This window comes from Chlamydotis macqueenii, chromosome 13 (assembly GCF_036417535.1).
Source record: "Chlamydotis macqueenii isolate bChlMac1 chromosome 13, bChlMac1.mat, whole genome shotgun sequence".
Taxonomy (NCBI): Eukaryota; Metazoa; Chordata; class Aves; order Otidiformes; family Otididae; genus Chlamydotis; species Chlamydotis macqueenii.
Window position 1 is genome coordinate 2,543,405 of NC_141568.1, and position 23,203 is coordinate 2,566,607.

At 40.4% G+C, this 23,203-nt stretch overlaps 1 protein-coding gene across 1 annotated transcript in view; it reads left to right on the plus strand.

The window, feature by feature from the left end:
• ZCCHC14 (zinc finger CCHC-type containing 14) overlaps positions 1-23,203 on the plus strand; it is a 48,023-nt gene that overhangs the window by 23,677 nt on the left and 1,143 nt on the right. Inside the window, exons 3-12 of the mRNA XM_010116084.2 lie at positions 10,582-10,655; positions 13,393-13,464; positions 13,670-13,779; positions 15,674-15,768; positions 15,859-15,913; positions 17,354-17,627; positions 18,983-19,074; positions 20,481-20,608; positions 21,002-21,142; positions 21,229-22,692. Coding sequence (XP_010114386.2) covers positions 10,582-10,655; positions 13,393-13,464; positions 13,670-13,779; positions 15,674-15,768; positions 15,859-15,913; positions 17,354-17,627; positions 18,983-19,074; positions 20,481-20,608; positions 21,002-21,142; positions 21,229-22,692 — 2,505 coding nt within the window. The remainder of the gene's footprint in view (positions 1-10,581; positions 10,656-13,392; positions 13,465-13,669; positions 13,780-15,673; positions 15,769-15,858; positions 15,914-17,353; positions 17,628-18,982; positions 19,075-20,480; positions 20,609-21,001; positions 21,143-21,228; positions 22,693-23,203) is intronic.

The window sequence follows — 23,203 nt, forward strand, 5'->3', positions numbered from 1 at the left end:
GTCCCTGAGTCTGGTGTTTTTACATAGTATGCTAACAGATATTTTTTCATTGTTAACAAGATTTTCATGCTATAACTCTTCAGGAAAAAAAAAATAATGAAGCTGATATACAATTACTTTCTACATGCTGCTCATGCTTCCTTGTTATTGCAGCCTTAGTCATGAGTTTCAAGATGCTGATACTGTTCTCAAAAAATGCAGCAAACAGCACGTGCTTATTTACATGAGCATCAAACTATGCTGCTCTGGAATAGCTGCCTTTCAAATAGGACTAGCGATGTGGATTCATGTGCCTTTGAGCTTGAAATGCACATTGCTGCTGTATTTTTTGCTTTGGAGTCAGAAACTCTGAACTCCTTTAGGTAGCCGAAGAAATCCTTCGGCCAACGCCGGAGCAGCCGGCCATCTGATCTCAGCGCTCTGGTGTTTTATCACCAGATTGCCCTTCAAGCCAGGGCATGCTGGCGGAGCAGCTGCTGCGTTATAATCGCACTGACAGGGTCCATCTATGCCGATATATGGTTACAGGCTGCAGCCACAGTCTGTGTTTGTGCTGTAGAAAAAAATATATATAACATATGTTTATATAGTATGTATAATGAATATATATATATATATATATAATGTGCAGATCCTGACTTGGTGATTTTTAAGCTTAGTCTTGCTGGATAAATTCTCACTGGATGCAGTTGTGGTTGTTTATGGCTGTAGTTGTTTTTATGCAGTGGGGACTGGGTCTTTTTCATGAAGAGTAACAGTGGATTATGATTATCCAAGTGGGACCAAGAAGGCTTGACTAAAATCTTGTGTGATGAGGAAAAACTAATGGGTAGTAGGCAACCTTAACTCTGTTTCCATTTTCCTCATCCCTCTCCCCAAAAAGCTGGTTTGTTGTTAGTCCATACTGCACACAAAGGTGGCATCTTGCATTATTTCGCTGGTGGGTCTGGTGTGTGGCTGTGAGACTTGCTTTGTCCATCTGTATTTAGGACATTGCTCAAAACTTCAAAGCAAATGCCAGCCCAGATTCCCAGCTGCAGTGACTACCTGAATGTGTCATGTCTTCCCCATCTGGTTTCCTTTCAGGGTGCACTGGTGAGGTTTATGTTCTTTCTAAGCTCAGGGTATCTGTTCCATGCAGACATACGAACTTCAAAGGCTTCAGCTGAATTTCCTCTGGTGATGTTTGGGATTTAGTGAAGCCTGGGTTTTCTGGGGCTTGGTACACTTCAGTATAGAAACTGTGATTAGGGAAAGGACCTGCACTACCAAGAGTGTTCTCTGTGGAAAACTGACTTTGCATTTTTAGTTTTGTAGGTGAATATAGCGTTGAGATAAGAACTAATCATCTGGCTCGCCCTGTGTTTGCGGGGGTTCGGTGAATTTTGTGCCAGAGAAAATCCTTTCTAGGGAAGCATAAGACTTCTCTAGAATGAGCTAACCTTCTCTTAAAAATAGGAAACAAAGCCAAGATTTTGTTTAAAAGTGATCTAAGGACCATAAATAAAATAATCACTTGATCAGATAAAACTAGACTAAATATACAACTGCAACCCAGTAAGTAAAAGTAATTTTAAAAACTGAACATCTCTTGATTGTAGAGATATTTTTTACTAGCGTGGACTGTGCAATTCGATGTGGGCACCCTGCTTATTTTAATTGCCTATACAAGAATGTATGTTAGCAGTTTACTGTAAAGCTGCCTTCAAACAGAGTGTTTGGGTTTAAGGTCAGTTTTGCAGGAGTACTTCTCAAAATGAGCTACGCATTCCTCTGAAAAGTCTCCTCTCATTAAATCGGAGAAGGAAGATGAGTCACTGGGCTGGATTTCTAAGCAAATTAAGTACACAGCTGCATTTGTAACTTACACATGCTTTTCTCAGTTGTATGAAAATAGTTAATTAGATGCTGTTACATGTAGAATTAGCTAGCTTGGGGAATTAGGCAGTAAATGTATTCTTCTACTAATTAAATTCTGAAGTTCTTTAAAAAAAAAAGCAGTCTCCCAGCCCCCAAGCAACAAAACCTGAGCACGTGCCTCATCACAAACACTGCGGTGTCTCTAAATTTGTTGTCAGATACCTTTAAGCCTTCAGTGTTCCAAGGGTGTACCTAAAACTGTGCTTGAAAATGCCAAAGTGTTTCCATGGTATTAAAAAACCATAGTTAAGGGTTCCTTCTTGGATACATTCTGCCTGGTCCGTCTTTGCTTGATTAGAGCTACTTGTTCAAAGCTGAATTGAGGAATGCGTTTTACCTGTTGCTCCGTTGTTCGTAACTAATGTCAAACCCTTGCAGCCTTTCTTGGCTCTGTACTGTAGCTCCCTTTCTGCCCAGAGCATTATTAGCTGTATTTCCACAGTATATCCCTGGTAAGTATATGTTTCAAGGCACAGCACCTGCTTAGTGACATGTGTTGGTGCTCAGATTTAGTAAGGCAGTGGAGCTGTTACACAAATATATCCAATACAGCAGCCCTTTCTGGATAATTTATTCTGTAAAAGCTTTTTCTGGCATTAGAAAAGAAAAAAAGGCAACTTGTAAGGTAGCTGTCTGTTCAGCGGCAATGGCAGGCGGTTCAGCAGCAGTAATGCAGAACTTAGTGCTCTTGGCCTCCAGTATTCGCTAAGAAAAACCTTCACATTAGTGTTTGAAGCTGTATCTTGGTTTTGAAAGCAGCTGGCTGATGCTTCTGGGTTTTACATCTTCCTGTCCAGATGGGAGTCTTCTCCTGCCTTCAGTGCAGCCAGCTTTTTGTTTTATTTCAGCTTTTGGATCCAATGGAGTTGCGAAACCATTCTTTAGGTTGATTGGCTTTTGGTTGGCTAAAGTGCTGACACTGCCGTTCACTATTAGTCAGAACAATGTATGAATTCAATTAAAATCTGAAAAGCTAAGATATGCAGACTTTTTTTAATATGTCTTTTTTAGAGAAACATAAGAAGGTCACTCAGTTGGCAAGTTAAATAAGCCAAACTGAGGAAATAGCAGGAACATGAAAACTACTAGTTTGGGGGCAAGCGATACGATCCCAGTGTGTTATTGCTTCCTGTATGCTGCCAAAAGTAAGCTGATGTCCTTGATTTTAAAAAAAAAGTGTAATTATTTCCTGTGGAATATTGCAGTTCATAGTCTTCAGTCTGGGTTTTAAAGTAGGATTAACTTGTCACTTAAACTCATGTTGTAAGTATGTGTTGTTCTTGATTGTAAATGTTCTCTAAATTGGAAGAACCCTTCAGTCTTGCAAAGAAAATCACAGTTCTAAGAGCGTTTCTTCTCCTGATGTTGCTGCTAACTGCAATTTTTCATTATGTCCGTGAGGCTTTAGTTTCCAGTGCCTTCCTGTGTGTTTTTGTGGAGGTAACAGCCAGCCAGAAGACTTCCTTGCGAACTAGTAAAACTGTTCTGTTTGGTTATGAGTTTTTTTCCTCGCTGTTGCTTCCTTTTTATGCAGACACCATGGAAAAGCTGCTGTCTGCTCTTCTAGTCTACAGACATACCAGCAGAAAACCCTGTTATGAGGCTGAACTGGGTTCTAGTAAGTCCAGCATACCTTAAACTTGAGTTCTGTTTTCTCCCTTTTTCTCCACAAAACCATCTGTCTTATGAAGAGAAAAAAAAATCAACTTAGTATTGACTTTTAAGGAACCACAAACTGTTAATCTTAAAAGAAGTTAAGGCCAAAAAGTGGAAATGCAAGGAGCAGCAAGTGATACAATGTGCGCAGTGACTGGAAGCCAGTAGTTCTTGGGTCGTGTACTGTGACAGACCCTGCTTCATCAGCTTCACTCACAGGAATGAGCGAGACGTAGAGGATTTTTTTTTTGTCCTCTGCTAATTTTTCTCTCCTTTGTTTTTCTAAATGAAAGCTGTGACGGTAATTAGTCCTGTCTCCTGAATTTGTTAGGCAGGCAGAATTAGTTCCTGCAGGATAATTGGTTTAGAGAATTTGGTAACCAGAAAACGACTGCTCCATTTGGGATCTCAAGTGAATGTGTGACTTCTTCTCAAGACTGTTTCAATGATTTTCCTACTGCCGTGGTCACTGCTAAGTTTCAAAGGTACTGTAAATGCAGTAGTCGTCTCCCTGGATCGCTGTCTTTGCCTGGATGGGTCAGGCTTCGTGCAGTGTTTAAGATACCTGATGTAGAAAGAATAAGCAAAGATCTTACTGTGCTTTCATTTCAACAACAATTTTTCTGCCCTCTTTTGGAAGGGGAAGTTAAATGCTGTATATCTTATGGTTCAATTTAAATGTTTCTTAGCAAGCAGCAGCTTTATATTTGCATAAAGGTTCTAGGATCACTTAAGTGTCCCAATTATACTTGTTCACAGTGTTTTCTCGGTTCATAACCACTGTATTGTGTGAAAACAGGTTAATATCTTAATAAATTACCCTGCTGTGTCTGGAGAGCTCTGAGAAGATGTCATTTCTCTTCACTGCTGATATAATAATGAAAGGTCTTATGTGACAACTCAAAGTAGTGAACTGCAGAGAGAATTGCTTCATCCTTTCCTATATTGACTTTTTCTAGAATTAGTAAAACAACATCATTTTCAAAAAGAAACACTTATTTCCTTACCTGTTTCCCCTCACTTTTTAGGATACTTCCTTAACACCGTTCTTGATGCTCTCAAGTGGAAAAATTTTTCCCCTTCAGTACAGCTATAGATAGACAAGCTCATAGCTGAGGGATATGCACTTGTCACTTAAGTTAAATTTACCTCTGATACTATAAGTGTTTGATACAATATATTCATAAAACGTAAGTGTATGTCCTGCCTTTTCATGATCTTTCCCTCCCGAGAAGCACATCTTCTGTAAATATGAGTATTACGTACCAGTGAGCACCTTTTGTTCTATTATTTGGGCTCTGGCCCATTAACATTTTGATGCAGATTGGGTATCTCTTTAAAGGAATAGTTTGTGTGTGAGTTAATGTGTCATGAAAGAATCCAAGGTGTGCTTTTGCTGGCTGTTGAATAGAGCAAAGTTCAAGTCGAATGGTTTCAGAGTCATCCTCTTAGTATTTAGTGATTTAGAGCCTATTGGGTCCAAGTTTGGAAGTTTGAGCATTCTATCAAGTGGGGACACTCTTCCAGCGAAGCCTTCCTCTGAAGAAGTCGCAGGGACAGATCAACAGCATCAGCTCTTTTTTGGCTTTCATCACAAAACTATTACAAGCTAATAGTGTACTTCTCTGATTTGGTGAAAGGAATTGCAGTAAATAAACATGAGATTGCCCTGATTTGAGGTCCTGGGACTTATCCTTAACACCAAGCTTTCGGCAACCTGAAAGATGCTGATCAATACTTGAGTTATTTAGATCTCAGTTCTCGCTAATCTGCTCATCTTACAGACTCTGGCCAACCGTTTCTGTATGTGCTTTGAAAACCTAATATTTGATTCTGCGAGTTTTCTTCAGGCCTTCAGTATTCCAGTTAATGAATAATTTAAGTTTTAAGAAGCAGGAGTCTAGGGAAATAAAATAAACGTAGTTATCAGAGGAATTAGTCTTGTGTGTTTGTGGCAGAAGAGGATTAACGTATTTGCTGGTAAGAGTGCATCTCAATTTTTTTTGTTCTTCATCATAGCCTAGATAAAAAGCTTTAAAAAGATCAGAAATGTGAAAGCAGGATGCTCTCTGAAAAACAGGCAAAAAACTCTCTTAAGCTGATACTTACAAGCAACTTCTCAGGTTCAATTCAGTTGATCTTTCTGTTTAAAACCAACCACCAGATTTTGTAATTTCATGTGCTTTGTTGCCATAAATATGCTTTGAAACCAGCAAATAAACCTCCCATTTTCCCCTCACTTTCTCCTGTAGGTATGGGAATATAAATACTGGTGGGTTTCTGTCTAATGGACAGCAGTGATTGAGTAACGCTGCTTTTGAAGTATTTCTTTTAGAAAACAAGAGGAGATGGCATGTGAAAGTCTTGGTTTTGCATTTTTGGTTACCACTTCTGTGTAAGCAAGGATGTGGAAAGTATTTCATGAGTTCCTTTTTGTTAGGTAGATCTTTTCAGCAAAAACTCAGTGGCTGTGTTTGTTTGTGCTTATTTCCATGAAGGCACAACTTCATGAATGAAAAGGAGTAAGTCTTTAAATCCAGAAGCATGGATGATTATGTACTTAGCCTCCTGTGTAACACAAACTGAATAATTTTACCTACAATTTATTTTTAAGTGAGAAAAAAAAATCGTAGCATTTCTGCTTTTTTTTTTGTCAAGTACCATGTCTCAAGAGCTGCACAGGTTCAGCCCAGTCTCATAATGCTCAGATTTCACCTCCTGAGGGCTGGAGAACAGTATTTCCCTGCGATGTGCCATGCAAACTGAACCTGCATGCAGTGATTTAATAAAAAGGAAAATAACTAGCTAGCTATGGAGTAAAATTGCTCTTTTGGACTGTGTGGTGAATTCTTCCTGGTAGTTTCAATGTCATTCACTTTAACCCAATTGCTTTAACCCAATTTACAGTCTTATCTGTCGTTCTTATCTAGTGTTGTAGAAAAAAAAAATTATCTCTAGGAACTCATGTATGTTTTCTTCTGGTAAAGAAAACTGCTTAAGAAAAAGGCACTGTATAAAGCTATTCATGAAATCAAAGGGGAAAGATACTGGTACAAATGTTACTGCTTTGCACAGTGGAATGGTGGAACGGGTGTTTGATTTAATTCTGGAGGGCTGGTGTTAGTGCTGGAATATTGATATTATTAAAAGGGACTAGCCTTCAACCAACACTTGTGATTATCTTGAATTTTTTACTTTTTCACAAGGAACACACACATTCTCAGTGTGGATTGAGACTTTGATCTATCTACTGCTTTTGCTGGTTAACAGTGGCTTGATCCAGAAGTTGAAAAAGGGAGTTATGAAAACAGTGTACAAAGGGATATTAAGGTGGCTTCCAAAAATGTCTTCTGCTCGTGCTCACATCCACTGCATGTTTTACCTTGACCTGCTAGGAGTGGCTAATCCTAAAGCGTTTGAATTGGTCTTCTGCTTTAGGTAGCTGCTGACATTTTGGGAGGTGCTGATCTAAGATCCTGCTCTGAGGAAGTGTCTGGTCAATGGCTGGCATCAAGAAAGGCAGAGGGTTTAATACCTGGTGGTGAAGCACTGAAGTTCTACAAACCTCCTGTGTATTCCGCTGCCCCTTTTATGTGTAATTTGTGATATCTTTTAACTGCTTCGCTTACCTGCCTTAATTCCCCAGATAATTATGGAGAAATCTCCATGACGAAGTCTTCTGTGCCCCAGTGCAGCTTAGAAAGCCTAGCTGTGAGGGAGGCATGGACACACACAAGCATTTTTCTTGGATCATTTTACCGGGAAGTGCTGGGAGAGAGGAGCAGCTAGCAAGGTATGTCCCTGAGATCTTGTATCACGACTGGTACCCTGCCAAGCTGCTCTGGTGGGTTCCTCTCCCACATACAACAACACAGCCTAACGGGGAGAGCATAGTCAGACTACTTGTGGATGAGTTCTCATTGATTAGTTCCAGACCTAAAGCTCAGATTTAACGTACTGCAAATATCCTTGCTCTGGCTATCTCCTGAATGAGAAACATGAGCTTTTTTTTTTTTAATCCCCTGGGTTGAGGAGCTTGAGTTTTGCTGAATTCAGCGTCCCAAAAAGACAACAGTATCATGTGTCCTTAATTCTGTACAAAGGTTTTTCTGGTAATAGAATCATTTATAGTGATATTGGGTAGAGTCAGCTCTTTGAGCAATTTCCCATGCTTTTAGGAATAAATACAGTTTAATTTTTTTTTTACTTTATGATTTGTTAGACAGCAAATTTAATATCCACCACTCCAAGCAGAGGCTTGGTAGGTGGCACCTTTTTTGTCCTGAGTTTTGTATGATTGATTGCTCTGAATAAAGTTAAGCTTCATGGTAGGTTTAGGAAGGCTAATTTAATGAAATTGACCACAAGTTAAATAATATGAAGAGTATGTGAGAGGCCGCATAACAAAACATACAACTTGACAAATTAAACAGCACTCTAGAATTTTTTAGATGGATGATACTTTTCAGGTTTTAACTACTTGGGAGAAAATTACTGGAGCACTTTGTATAATATTAGAAATTATTCAGTCAGTTGTCCCTAGAAGCATATTGCTGCTGCACAATGAACTGTATTTCATGGTGTAGAACAGACTTGATCTTAAAAGATTCGGTTTAGGATCACTGCAGTCAGTGCAGAAATACCTGCTTAATGGTTCACTTTGCTAATTGCAATCATTTTCCAGAGGATAAATTCACTGCAGCGGATTACGTTAACTGGACAAGTTCAGACCAGAACCTTAGCATGAAAAGGTCGTGTAACTGTCAGCACAACAGAATCCATGAGGTGATTTAAAGTTTGTTATTAACTCACGTAGTAAAACAGAAATGGCTTTATTTTACATTGATAGCTAATCCAGGTTTGCTTGAATTGCTGGAGAAGAATAATGAATAGATGGTATTTGAATAGTGTAAAATGCCATTGATAGAACAGTTTCAGTGAAGTGACACTGGATTTGCTATAAATGACAAATGTTGAGTAACATTTGCTGTGTCTTTCTGGCTTTCTTTGTCCTACTCCAAAAACAGATGTTGTAGCAGTTGACATTAGGATTTCTACAAGTTATTTGCTCATCCTTCAGCTGTTTCACCAACAGTATGGTGATACCCCCTCTCAATATCCACTTTACAAGTTTTCTAATTATAATTCTGAAATACATATAATTCCAATCAATATTCAGTATATTTTAACTGTGATCACAATTAAGGGTGCACTGAATTCTCTTAACAAAAATCTACCTCAGTATACTTAAAACTGCAAGAAAACCTCTGAACTCTGTGCGTGTTTGAATCTTCATGCCACTTCATACTGTCTAGATAACACAGTGTCTGTCATGCAGAGTATTTATTCCTGTGGTGCTCAGCACGCAGCGTAACAGCACAGTAGTACTGTAAAATCATTTCAGAAGCGTGAAAAGAATCCACTGAAAACTTTGAGGAGCAAGTCTCTACAAAAGCATAATATGCAGGAGAAAGTAGTAAGTAACTGACATTATTAATAAAGCTCAGGGATTTGTTATTGTAACTGGGAATTACATGGAGAAGGAACGGTTGAGATGATCATAAAGGGAATGTTAATTCTCTGTTTTAAAGACAGGCATGAACATCTGCAAATCTATTTAAAACTGGCTAGTTCTAAAAATTTCAACTGCAAATGAATAAGGCTCAAAGAGGAGGTCTCTAAAACAGCCAAGACCTAGGTTGTAACATTTTTAAATTAAGAAAACACAACAAATACTGCTGAATGGCCCCAGTACAGACTTCAGGTCATGATTGTTTTAAGGTAAAGGAGAACCAAGCTCCAGACTGGCAGTAGGGTAGCTTTGGCTGAAGTTTCACTGTGGGGAACAGCGAGATGGGAGGCTGATGAAAAAGGCTGCCTGTTGTAACGTTGTCACTGTGACTTCTGCACTGCAACTGTTCCGTCGTGCAGTTATGATAGGAGCGAGATACATGTGACAAACATAGGTTTGAGTCTTACAGGTAATATAGCATATAAATACTCCTGAAAACAGGTAAACATCTTGTAAATGGTGATTCTCCAGTAACAAAATGGCAGGGCTCTGGGTTTTGCTTGTTAGAACCGCAAAGTGAAAACATAATATACACAGCACAGCGCCTGTTACTTGGAGGTCAAATTCTAGAGACTTAGTTTTAATATAGCTGCTTTTGAATTTTCAGGCCAATGTAAATTGGCTTTTTATGAGAGAAATTCTGTGCGTATCCCCATATGTGCAGTCAAAAGGCAGGAGAAATTTGCAGGAGAAATAGAAAGTCAGTAAAACAAGCTTCATGAAGTTCAGCATGATGGAATTTCTGATCTGTGGGTATTGGGAAATGAGTCTCCAAGAATTTTGCATATCAAGTATCTGATGTGTAGGATCATGTCTTTAAAGGCTGCATATCATCTGTAGAGATGGACGCGGTGACCTGTACTGTTATTCAGCCCTTTCCACAGTAAAATTCTGTTTTTACTTACAACTTACTCAAATTGCAGTAACCGAGGCTGCAATTTTCCATGAAACTGCAGTCGAGGAGGAGTCGTGATGTCAACACAGCAATAAACCCACACTAAACCCCTTGCAAAATCAGTCCCTGAAAACACGGAGACTTTTGCCTGTCTACATTTCCCCGTGTGCCAGTTTTCCTTCAGAGGGATGGTATTTGCTAGTGATGTTATTAAGATAAAGCCACGTGTGTTTGTGTAGCATTCTGCTGTTACACCAATGGGTGGTGTGATAAGGCCATGAGGAAATAAAGAACTTTGCGTTTAGTGTATTGGTTTGGGGTGCTGGTTGAAACAAAGCCTTGCTAAGGCTGGAACTGGAAGCATCGCGGTCAACCTTCCAATCTGCCAAGCGAGGCAACCCCGAGCTCTGCACCTGAAGCACCACTGCAAATCGTGGGATGCTCTGAAAGCAAGTCCTGGCACTACTGAAGAGTCATCTCTTTTGCATGCTTTTAAGAATATCCTCCTCATTCTTCTTATCTCTTTGTTTTCTCATAGTGAGTGTTGAAAAAGTGGAATTAAAGGGACTGGCACACAAGAAGAATGAAAGAAATGCTGAATATTCCTTTGAGGTAAGTTCTGGTGATTGGTTCTTTTTACCATGAAAGAAGGGAGGATAATACTTCAGGAGGAGTTAAATTTTCAAACCTTATTTTTAGATAAGGGATAGATGCTAGGCATATTTTTAATCAGTGATCTGGAAGTAGTCAGAAATTGCTGTTGATAAACATTTGTGCATGATGCAGGGCAGGACACAGGTAAAAAAAAATATTCCCTCTAATGCAACAGGTTGTGACAAAGTATATATTCAGGGGAAAATATCATGCCACACTTACAGAATAGGTATCCATGTGCTGGAGTGCAGAATCTAGAAAGAATTTAAGTCTTAATCTGGACAAAGGAGATAATTTACACTCCTAGGTCAGTGGTGCACATATGGGAAAAGAGGTAGGATGGTCGTTTATCTTTGTATTCAGCGCTGAGGGGAGTGTGAGACTGGCATATGGTTCAGGTGTTACTGGTTTTAAAAGGGGTGTTGAAGAGTACAGAAAATAGCTATGGAAATTATTCGAGGCTTAAGGAAAGCACCATGTAGTGAGAGAGTTAAAGAACTTGGCTGAAAGATGACTTTGAGTATTGTATAAAAGCGTTTTCAAAGGGAAGAAAATATTTTATGGTAAAGGGGGCATTAATCTAGCAGAAAAAGGCAGAACAGGAACCGTTGTCTGAGAACTGAAGCCAGACTAATTCAAACTGGAAGTGAGAACAGTTTCTTTGGAATGAGAGTGGTTAGCCACAAGCTGGTAGGAGAAGTAGCTTCCCTCCCTGTTTTTACGCGGCTTTTGGAGGTTCGGTCATTGCTCACTATTTCTGTGGAGGGGTGACTTCATTCTGTGAAACCTTATGTTAATAGTGGAGACTGGATTCTGAATGCTGGCGAGAAAGAATGGCAAACTGCTTTTCTCCCATCTACTTGGAATGATGTATTCCAAAATTCAGGATGCAAAGCCCAGAAAATGTCTTTGGTTTGCTTAATGAGGCAACGGAGCCAAACAGTTGGTGAGAAAAGGAGAACCTGAAAGAAAATGGACGGTAGAATTTCAATTATCTTCAACTTTTACAAAAAAAAAGTTCGTTTTTTTTTTTTTTATTTCAAACTACCACCCAAGGTAGAGCGTCGGTTCGGCATCTTCTTGTGATGTTGACAGCATTCACCTCTGCATGAATTGATTCATGAATAATGTTCTGAATTCTCTGAATCCCATGATTGTTCCAAAAGTCATCAATATTAGAAAGGATTTTTCCAAGGAGCTTTAAAAATCTATGAAGCATCCAGTTGTCTAGACTCCAGTTACATATTAGTATCTTGTGAAAGATCTTTTCCTATTATAAATTTTTCTATAAATACCAGGAATTACTTTTACCAGTATTTCACTTGACAGCTTGTAGCTGAAAGAACAGTGCACAGTTTAGCTGAGCTCATAAATTGCTGTTTGCTGGGTTATAAACCCAGCTATTAAATGTTTCGTTTAGTAGCTGGGGAATAGAAGGTCGATAGAGCAGTTTAGTGTTTTCAGCATCGCTTGGCAATGCTGTTGTTCCCTGCATTTATGGTTCACGTTATTGTTTTGTAAGTATTGAAAATTATAGCGAGTTAGGAAAGCATAAGTCGTAACAAATGTCAGGTTATTACAAAACTAGAAAGATAAATGTCTCCTATGTTTTCTGAAATTTCTCATGAATCTAAAAATTTATTAATTTATCACAAAATTAAAAAAAAAAAGAAAAACCCCACAGACTTTGAAAAACCAGAAACTACTTAAGTTTTCTTTTTTTTTTTTTTTCCCCCCTTTTTGTGTAACAGCTCTGCAGAGAGGAAATTCCTCCATTATGTAATATATTTTGAAATACTCTCCTCTCATCAGTCTTTTTGGCAGCATTCTGATGGCTGGAAAAACTTTGTGTATGTTTTCAGTTGTCATTGAAACTAGTGTCATGTGAGAAGATGGCCTCCTGCTTCTTAAGCACAAAAACCCAGTAAACCCAGCTCCTGCCCCTATAGAACTGAAGATCTGTACGCCTTCCAGATGCCTTGAATGGGTATCTTAAGTCTGAAGGGACTTCTCATCGGCCAGTCTCGTGCTGATCTTCTTCGTGCCAAGAAAGCCTGACTTTTGGCTCCATTAAACTAATCACCAACCAATAAATGCCTCTGGACCTAAGAATGCAGTGACTTAATGCAGAAAGCCTATGGGAAGAGATACGGGACCGTTTCCTTTTTCTAGGGCATAGACAAGATGGTGTCTGGAGAACGTAGCTGGAGCGGTAACTGCAGGTTTAATCTCAAAGGGTTTGCCTTTTCTTGCTGCCATCTTCGACTTTGCATGGCATGTGGAGCTGATTAATTATAAATAGGCACTGTTGTGCTGTGGTGAGTTGTTCATATTGTACATCAGATTCTACAAACCAGCTGTTTTCTTTAACAATAATAAGAAAAAAAAATTTCCATTACTTAGTTGTCTGTCTCTTAATACTGGGTGTCCGCAGCGTGCGATGGCTGTGTAAACGATGAAGGGCTTTTTTAAGCATTCAGAATAGTTGTTAAGTATAATAACAGCGAGAATTGGGCAGTGAGGAAGGACTGAGTAATGGTTACTGGTGCACAAAGAGTTTTTCCCTATTGATGTCACACTTTAGGAACTTTCTTGCTGTCTGTGGGGGACATTTGATACCTATTATTGATCTTCTGGAACCAGACTTAAATCCCTGACTATTAGTTACTAAACTGAATGCTTTTTACTTCCTAAGGTCCTGTGGTCTGATTCTTCAGTGACACTGGTAACCAAATCTTCTGCTGAAGTGACTGAATTTATTTCAAAGGTAAAGGTGATAAGAAAAATACTTAGAAAACAGAGATGTTTTGTCCCTATATGTAACTTTATTCAATGGCATTTTTCAAAATGTACTGTGATAATACAGATAATTAAATTTCATAAAACGTTTGACTTAACAAAATGCTGTGTCTTGAGTCTCATATCAGTAACAAGTCTTCTTTTCACTTATTTGTAATATCCTCCACCTTTAGCTATCGCAGCTGTATCCAGAAGAAAACTTGGAGAAATTCATTCCTTGCCTAGCTGGTCCAGATTCATTTTACCTAGAAAGGAACCACATGGACCTGGAATCGGACCTTAGGTATGCTGGGTTTTTTCTTGTTGTGGGTTTTTCAACTTGACACTTGGCTTTTTTTCACCAAGTGGAAGAAAGAAACAGGAAATAGAAATATTATGTTCATATTTTAAATTACTTTCAAGAAATTAGACCCTGATCCTAAGCATTATTTCTTGATGTTATACTAATTCTAGTGCATAAGAATTTTTCAGGAATTCTTTCTTCAGAAATACATATGGTAATAATATTCTGTATTAAGCCTCCTGGAGAATTGACATTTCCTCATTCCTTGTTCAAAACAAATAGAGGATCGTTGGCTTTGCAGAAGCTTGATTTGGGCTCAAAAAATAGCCAAAACTGCTTTAAAAAAAAATACCCCAAACTCAGGAAAAAATAAAATAGTTGCCTGAATAGTCATCCTTCTGTATTGAGAGATGGGTTGTGGGGATTTTTTGCGCCCCTGTCCTCGGAGGTTTTTATTGTCTCAGTTGTTACAGGTTGTCCTAGTGTTTATTTTATTTTAATTTTAAAAATATATGTATGTATATATTATAGCCATTACATTTTTTGAAGCCATTAACAGCTGAGAAATTTTTGAAGCCTTAGGTAGTCCTATCTCACATTATCACAAATCACTTGGCCTTTATCTAATCTAAAACACCATTTTAAAAATCATCTGTGGCAGGTCACACCAGTTTTCTCCTAAATACTGAAATAGTTTTGCTAGGAAAATTTGATGGACTAAAAGTATTTTCAGCTACTGCTGTCTTTATCAGTGCAACGTGTTAAATGCCATTTTAAAATACTAATTAGCTTTTGCTAGAGCTTCTGTTAAACACCCATTTTCCCTAAGTCCAGACAGACTTTTGTCCACCATTGGATGTATCCCCAGTGGATATTGTTTTTCCGTAGCCAGAGCCAGCAGGTGCATGCCTAGATTATTTTTCATGGCAAACAGCGTTAATGTTTCCGACAGTCCCTTCTGTGCTGCGAGGATCACAGCCTATTGATGGGGATTAGGGAGGGGAAGAGAGAATGTGTCGCTGCTGCTGCTGTTTAGCTAGCAACAGTCTCTACAAATCTAGGTTAATAGAGCAGCAATCTGCGTGTGCGCAGCAACGGTTGTATCTTTGAAGCAGAGAAAGAAGCCGCTTTAAGTGCGACACACTTGAAAAATGCAGAAATGAACTGTGATTTTTTTCAAGGTGGAAAGCACATTGGTGTGTATAGCTGAATTATTTTTTTACTCAAAGATTTCAGAAATGGCAAAGATATGATCGAAATGCTCTCTTGTTTAAACAGTTTTCTATATGTTTTCAAATCTGTAGAAGATTTGGTAACAGACAGTCGAGCTTGCGTGACGATGAGAAGTTTAGTCAGGTTGAGGGAACACACTTTGTGCGTTTAAAAAGTTTTAGGAGATTGACATTTCTTCCCCCAAAAGAGGCACAGCAATCCCAGGGAAAACGTGACACAAGTTTTACAGCCTTTTCCCCTATGCTGCCAGACTCTGCTGTTTATCTCAAAGAGCAGAAAATTAAATAACATATATCTGTTTTATGGTCTTCAGGTTCATGAATTTGAAAGGAAATTTTCAAATTTATAGTTGAACATTTTCTGCCTTACAAGTGTTCAGTGTTCCGAAATGAAGCATCTTTACTGAAACACTAAGCAGAGTGAAAGCAGCACAACAGTTGCATGCATTTAAGTGGTGTTAAGGATAAAAATGTCCTCACATTTCAAGTCTACTTTGGATCAGATTTGTGTGGTGTTATTAATTTGAAAGACCTCTTATGTTTTAGTTTCAAATTTTCAAATTCAATTTTAAAATGTCATGTACAGATACAATTGTGGCTGCATAGACAGCTGCAAATCAAATCTAACAGAATGGGGACGTTGTTTGTTTTTGACCGTGCAGGTATTTGGCACCATTACCTTCCCATGTGGTGAAAAATGACCATGTTAGAAAGTTCTTCAGCACTTCATCTCCTTCGCAGCAACTTCAGAGTTCAAGTAAGTTTAAATAAAGGTTAAAAATGAATTTGTTGTACTGATGTACCTTTCATAAATTGATGCTATTTTAAATTTGTTACCTCTTTTTAGGTCCTGGCAACCCCTCCCTTTATAAAGTAGGAACTACGCTGGGAACATCTGGAAGGTGAGGCATCTATTTTGTTTACATTTGTTCTGGTTAGTTGTAAAGCCCTATTACATAGTAATTATCTGTCTCCCCTTGGGGATTTGAGTCTTTCATACTCATCCGTAGAAGATTTTAGGAAATTCTAGCCTTAGTGTGTGGTCAGCCCAAAACAGAGAAATGGTGAGAATATTGCTGGAAGGTCCTAGCATTCCTAGTGTTGTCCTTTGCTTATTCTTTAAATGCCTTCAGAAAACATCTTACACTAATGACTGCAAGAGCTCAGTATGAGTAATTGCTTGAATAAAAGTTTTGCAGTGAGTTGATTGCAAAGCCAACAAATCTTAGGTAACATATAATTACTGGAAATGGAAGAGAGAATTCAACATCAGCTTCAAAAATAAAGGATATAAAATGTAATTAGACCATTGGATGAAACTTTCTAGCATTGTGACAGAATCTCTCATCATTGGTGGTTATGGAATCAGCAGTGGGTCTCTTGTTTGAAGAGATCTGTATGCTCAGGGAAGACTTTAGGGAGACTTTTTGATCAGCGTGACATGGTTGGTGAGATCAGACAACGGCAGTGTTCCTGCTGGCAGTAAAACCTATGAACACCTGTTCCAAGCAGCATTCCTCAAAATGTTTGAAGCCATAACTACTAATTGGCATCAACACTTCAGTTTTGAGCTGTGGTGATGGATGATTTTTTGTGATCCACTGCTTAATGCTGAAGTTGTAGTGGTTGCAGTCACATACTTAAAAGGAAGAATGATCGTCTGACTTGTAGGCCCAGATCTGGTCATGCCTAGTGTAAGTCTTCATGGGCAAAGGGAGACTAGAGCATCTCTGAAGGGATTTTTTTCTCTACGGCACACTTTAATATTTCCATGTACAGCAGGGGTTTTCCTTTCAGAAGGAGGAAGGAAACCTCTTGTGAGGGAGAAACAAGTCAGCCTTGGGAAAAGAAGGAAAGAAATTCTCTTGCCTTTTGTTAGGATTTAACAAACTCAAAACTCATTCTTTTAAGAGGCAATTTTCATTTTCTCCAACAAAAAACAAAACCCTCCAAGGAGCCAATATTGTGAGTTATTTTGCCACTTCTACATGTAAAAAAAAAAATTCTAGAGGATTATATTTGGGTTTCCTTTTAATAACACAAAGCTGAACCATAGCCATTCTCTCTAAACCTTTTTTTAATCACAGAGGTAGTGGAACACGCATTATCTGTGATTATGTAAAGAAAGCTCTGCTTAAGCTGCGGATAAGGCTGACTATTTGCCATAAACTGCACTGTTTTTATTGTGTTGTTGAACAGCGTAGGTACAAACCTGTAACTTGGATCGAAGAGTGCAGGTTTAGCAGAAGTCCTGGAAGCGGTAGTTTTGTATGGCCATAGTAGCTGAACTCTGGATGACACAGAATCAGCGTGCTAAATCAAATTATATTACTATTTTGCAGACCTGTATGTGGAGTGGCTGGCATTCAGTCTTCTCAGAACCACGTTCAGCACTCGGCTGCTGCTCCCGTTGCACTACCCCACTGTTCCCATGCCGGAGGTACCGGCTCGTTGCTGGCCTATCGCACCCAGATGGACACCTCTTCTTCACCCATGTTGATGTCTTCCAGTCCGCAGACCCCTCAGACACAGGAGCAAAATGGGATCTTAGACTGGCTCAGGAAACTGCGGTTGCACAAATACTATCCTGTCTTCAAACAGCTCACGATGGAGAAGGTAGGGCAGTAGATTAAGACAAGAGGGCCAGCTTTTAAACTATCTTTCTGTTCTCTAGCGTGGGGAGAGAGGCTGCAAACATCTGCATTGAGAATTGCAGGAGTTACTGGCAAATGCTGTGAAGGTTTGCACTCTCTTGAAGCAATAACAGTTTGATGAAAACCTTCTTTCTATTTTTGATCTGTTGTGTCCAGAGCCTGAGCTGCTCGACAGCTGCTGTCTGTTCAGAATTCTTCACTGAATGCTTGGAGATCCAACTTCCATGCTGCCTTAGGAGCTCTGCTTTGGCTCCTTGTTCATCCATTTGATGTGCAATAGATAACTGCAATTTGTTTATTTTTAAAAATTTCTGCTTCTTGATTTATTTTTCTCTCAAAATATTTGGTTATGCTTATTTAAAAAAATAGACTTGCAGAGACTTCTGACGTAAATGTCGGTGTACGCACGGACCTGCAAGTGAATGTGAGATTTTGGTTTCTGCAGCAATTCTTATGGAAAAATAATCGCTTATGTATTTGCATAGTGACATCAGGAGTGATACCTGTGTGCTGGATTTTATCTAAGCAGAATACTTTTACAGCATTTACCCAGCTCCATCTCTAAAAATTCTTGTCATCTTACTGTCTTTTAGCCTTGAACGCCCTCCAGTGGACTAAGTGCTCAGGCTGAGCCAGGTCTAAATTGGGATGGCTTTGTGCTGGTTGTAGTATATTGCTTGTATTTAATTATAATCTATTATCAGAGTCCTCTGATTTTATTTTCTTTATGTAAGGGGAAATATACAGTGGTTTTTTATTTAATAAAGTAGCAAAACTGTGCATATTGTAGTCTGTTTCAAAAAAAAATATGTATTATTATGCATACTTTGCTGGCTTTAATTTTTGTTACATTGTGTTATAAATGCATATGTTTTATTTTCATTTTATGTGTCTATATTTTATTATAAAATTTAATTTTGGAGTTATTTTCCAATTAAACTGATGAGAAGACTGCACAATGATTTCTGTGTTAAATGACACAACTAGGAAAACTGGAGTGATTTTTTTTGAGAAGCAGATTCTTAAACTCATTTACAGCCAAAGTTCTGTTTTAATATGTACACTTTGTCTTTGTGAACAGTTAGTATAAGCACACACCTAATTAAATTTAATCTGTAGATGTTCTTTCTTTCATGCCAGTCCCTCACACTTTTATTCTACACTGATTCTGTAATTTAAAACTGGAGTAGAGAGTTTCTGTGAATTAACATACATTAAAAATGGCTTTAACGTTGCCTTTTGGAATTGATCTTTACTGAAAATGTAAGAAAGAATATTTCAGGCTGTAAAACTAAGCGCATGTTTTTTCTTTACAAGTTTCTGAGTCTGACTGAGGAAGATCTGAATAAGTTTGAATCCCTCACCATGGGAGCAAAGAAGAAGCTCAAGACCCAGCTAGAGCTGGAGAAGTAAGTGTGTGTGTGGGAAATGTCTTTTTAAGGTCGTAAGATATTTAATGCAAGTTTACAATGGTCTTTGCTTTCCTGACCAGAAGCCTGCTGCTGATTCCCACCTGTAAATATGGATAATGCTTCCTCTGCAGTTGTGTCGGTTACTTTGAAAAGCTCTTGCAACAGGAGCTTACTAGATAATATTTAGTGCTACCTCATTTACTGTTGCCTGTTAGGGTTGTGGTAAAGATAACCAAGTGTAAAGAATTTGTGAACTGCGTTTTAAAAGGCTACGGCAACCCAGTCGTAACGTAAATGCCTGTCTTCACCTGTCATGTTGACAGCTCTTCTAAGGAGGGGGACATTTTAAAAATAATTTTCAAAAGATACATATTGTTGCTTAAGGGTTTTTTTTTAAACTTGTATAATAGGGATTGTAAAGCAAGTGTGCAAAAAAAAAAATGTTGGGCTTACCACCTACCTGGCATTCATGGAGTAGGAGGGAACTGGGCAAGCGAGCCACTGAGCTGTAGGGTTTGCCAGCTCAGGTGGTGCACACAAAAAGTCAGGATGCCCAGCAGGACTTTTTCTTTGTAAGACTTGACAATTTTTTGGCTTCCAGTCAGTGTGGAGGGAGCACAGCTAATTTGAGAGCCTCCTTGGTGTCCTGTGGTGTCCCAAGCTAGCCGTGGCAGCTGCAGCTGCTCAGGCCTCTGCTGACAGCCAGAGCTCAGGTGTGGGTTGCCAGATGATACCCGTAGAGGATGGGTGTGGGCACAAACCAGTGAAAGTCAGGGCTGTTGCAGGCAACCCTGGTCTCAGGAAGATCACAGCTCTGTTGTGAACGTGATATAAAGAAGGCTAGTGGTCTGTGCAATGCTAGTAGCTCTTTGGGGAAACTCATGCAACAAATTGTCCTATTTTTTGTATCCCCACTTAGAGGGAAATGTTTATTCTGAAGCTACTGCAGTTACTTTAAAAGTAATTAAAAAATCCAAATCCATGCCCATTTATCAAAGTTCCTTGACAGCATTTTTCATCAGTCTTAGTGTTGCAGAGTGGTTTTGCCAAATGAAAACTTTGGGTGGCATTTGGCTTCTCTTTGGGTTTGGTGTGCGTGACTGGGTTTGGGATGCGCTTATGTAATGTGTGACAGAATTTAGTCACCACTTGGTGATGTTTTACCGTGTACAAATCAGAGCATTGGTGCTGTCACCAGATGGCAAATAGTCCAAATGTAACTGCTGGCAAGAAGCTATGGTCAAGATTGATGTCATCTCCAAATGTTTCAGTTTGAAATTAGCCTAACAGTTCAGTGGATTATTTACTGGGCTTTGTCTGCTTCAGTTTCATTCAGAAATTGATTTATCTGTTATGCTTTAGCCGGTTGTTGTTTATTCATATGTTTCTCCATCGCCCTATAGAGAAAAGTCGGAGAAGCGGTGCCTAAACCCCACGACACCTTCTTCAGTTACCAGCAGCGGTGTGGCAAGGGTTCCCCCTACTACGCATGTAGGGCCCATCCAGAGTATTCGTGGCAACCATGCTGCAGGTAAGAAAGGAGCGGTGGACACTGCTGTGCTCTCGGAGATGGAAATATTCATGCACAAGAGCAAGCTCATTCGTGTACTGCTTTTTCATCAACCTGCCATAAGCTTTGCCTTCCAAAACACCATCAGCTTAATAGGGAGCAATCAAAAAATCTGATTCCTGTGTATATGGAGTGCAATAAAATGTAGTTGCCTCTTCACAGCTTCTGTGTGAATGGCTAGTCAGTGACTGTTACGCCTCCAGACTCCTGCTTCTTAGCCCATGCATATCTCTGTAAATCTTGAGCATCCCTGTATGTTAGATGGTGTCATGAAACAGTTGTAATTCGCTCCTGTCAAGGGGGTGTTATCCCTTGTTTGCGTTCCCTGATTGCTCGCACACCCTTTGTCCACAGAGCTGCGAGTGGATGTGGATCAGCCAGCCCACTCACTACCCCGGGAAGGCAGCTCTTCTGAGTACTCCAGCTCTTCTTCCAGCCCCATGGGGATCCAGACAAGGGAAGAGAGCTCGGATAGCGCCGAGGAGAACGAGAGACGTAAGCAGAAACAACCAAAGAGGGTGCCTGTGTTGCCCAGCTTTGTCTGGTGAAGTCGTTGTATTCATAGCTGTTTCTGTCCCTAGGTTTAGAGATTCACTTAGATGGGTCAGAAAAGGAGAAGCCCGTGATGTTACTGAATCATTTCACTTCGAGCTCTGCCAGACCCACGGCTCAGGTCTTACCAGTGCAAAACGACGCAGGCTCCAATCCGTCCGGCCACCATGCTCTGCCAATGCAAATGATGTCAGCGGCCTCTACTCATATCACCCCCATTCGGATGCTAAATTCAGTGCATAAATCAGACCGTGGCAATGCAGACATGAAGCTGCTTTCATCGTCTATGCACTCACTTTTATCTTTAGAAGAAAGAAATAAAGTTTCTCCTGGACCCAGGGGCAGCATAAAAATGGAAAAGAGCTTTGGAAATACGGTGGTGGATGTGATGTCCGCACCTTCTCCCCATCAGCCCCTGCAAGTGCTGTCGGGGGCCGCTGAGAACAGCTCACCCACGTCCACTATTAACTTTGGCCCTCGAACCAAAGTCGTACATGCTTCAACTCTGGACAGGGTGATAAAAACAGCTCAGCAGCCAGGATTAATAGTAGAAACGAGTACTGCTGCCACTGTGACATCCAGCACAGTCTTCCACGTGGCTCGTCCACCCATCAAACTCCTGGTGTCTTCATCTCTTCCTACTGATTCTGCCATCGCCGGACAGACTTCCTGCTCCAGTAATATGCAAATAACGGTGTCCCCTGCAATAATAAATCCCCGGACTGCTCTGTACACAGCCAACACCAAAGTTGCCTTTTCCGCAATGAGCAGCGTGCCAGTGGCGCCGATGCAAGGCAGCTTCTGCGCAAACAGTAACGCAGCCTCCTCCAGCATCCACCCCTCCACGTCGTTTGCAACCATGGCGAATTTGCCCAGCTGCCCCGCACCCAGCTCCAGCCCCACGCTCTCATCTGTTGCTGAGAACAACTTCTACAGCAACAGCAGCAGCAGTAGCAGCAGCAGCAGCAGCGGATCCGCAGGGAGCATCCCAGTACCAAACCAGAACCATCACCACCATCACCACCAGCAGCAGCAGCCGCAGCCACCCGGGTGCATGGTGTGCAGCTCCTGCGGGTGCAGCGGGAACTGTGGCTCCAGCGGTATGACCGTCAGCTACGCTAACTATTTTCAGCACCCGTTTTCAGGACCTTCCATGTTTACTTTTCCATTTCTGCCCTTCAACCCCCTGTGTAGTAACGGCTACATCAACACGCAGCAGTACAACAGCAGCACCACTTTCCCCGTGGTCCACACCGCTTACAACAGCGGTATAGCGCCGGACTCCGTAATGACTGGGCAGTCGACGTTTGCCGTACCGCCGATGCAGAACTTTATGGCGGGGACGGCGGGGGTGTATCAGGCACAGGGGATGATGGGAAACAGCAATGGTTCAAGTCACAAAAAAAACGGGAATCTCTCCTGTTACAACTGCGGGGCCAGTGGTCACAGAGCTCAGGACTGCAAACAGCCTCCCATGGATTTCAATCGACAAGGTAAAAAGCAGGTGGAGGGGCTGACGCGGGACGCGGCTTCCAAGCAGAGTGTTGCTGTTAGCCGAGGGGAACGGCTCCGTGCCCCGGGGACAGGAGGGAGTCTGATGGCAGTGCCCTTTTCCTTTCCGACTTGCATTAAAGGAAATCTTGTTCTTGAAAGCTGGTGTTTTTGAGCTGTAGTTGAAAAGTTGAAACTTATTTTTGTGCGGACCCAACAGGAGGACGGGCCCTGAGTCAGAGCTGGGCGCTCTGCGGGGCTTGTGCTGGTTTCTGGGAAGGGGGAAGGCACGCACTGCAGGAGGGAGGGAGCTGCTGTGGACAGGTTGCAGAGGAATTGTTGCTGCTTGTACCTTGTCATCCAGGTCATCTTTGGCTGTAATTGTAAATTCCCCTGGAAGTTTACAACTGAACATCTCTGTTCTCTGCTTCCCTTACTCCCCAAAATAGTAACCTAAATGAAGAATTGCTGTTCAGATGCCCTTGAAGGCCCCGTGTTTGCTGCTATATTTGT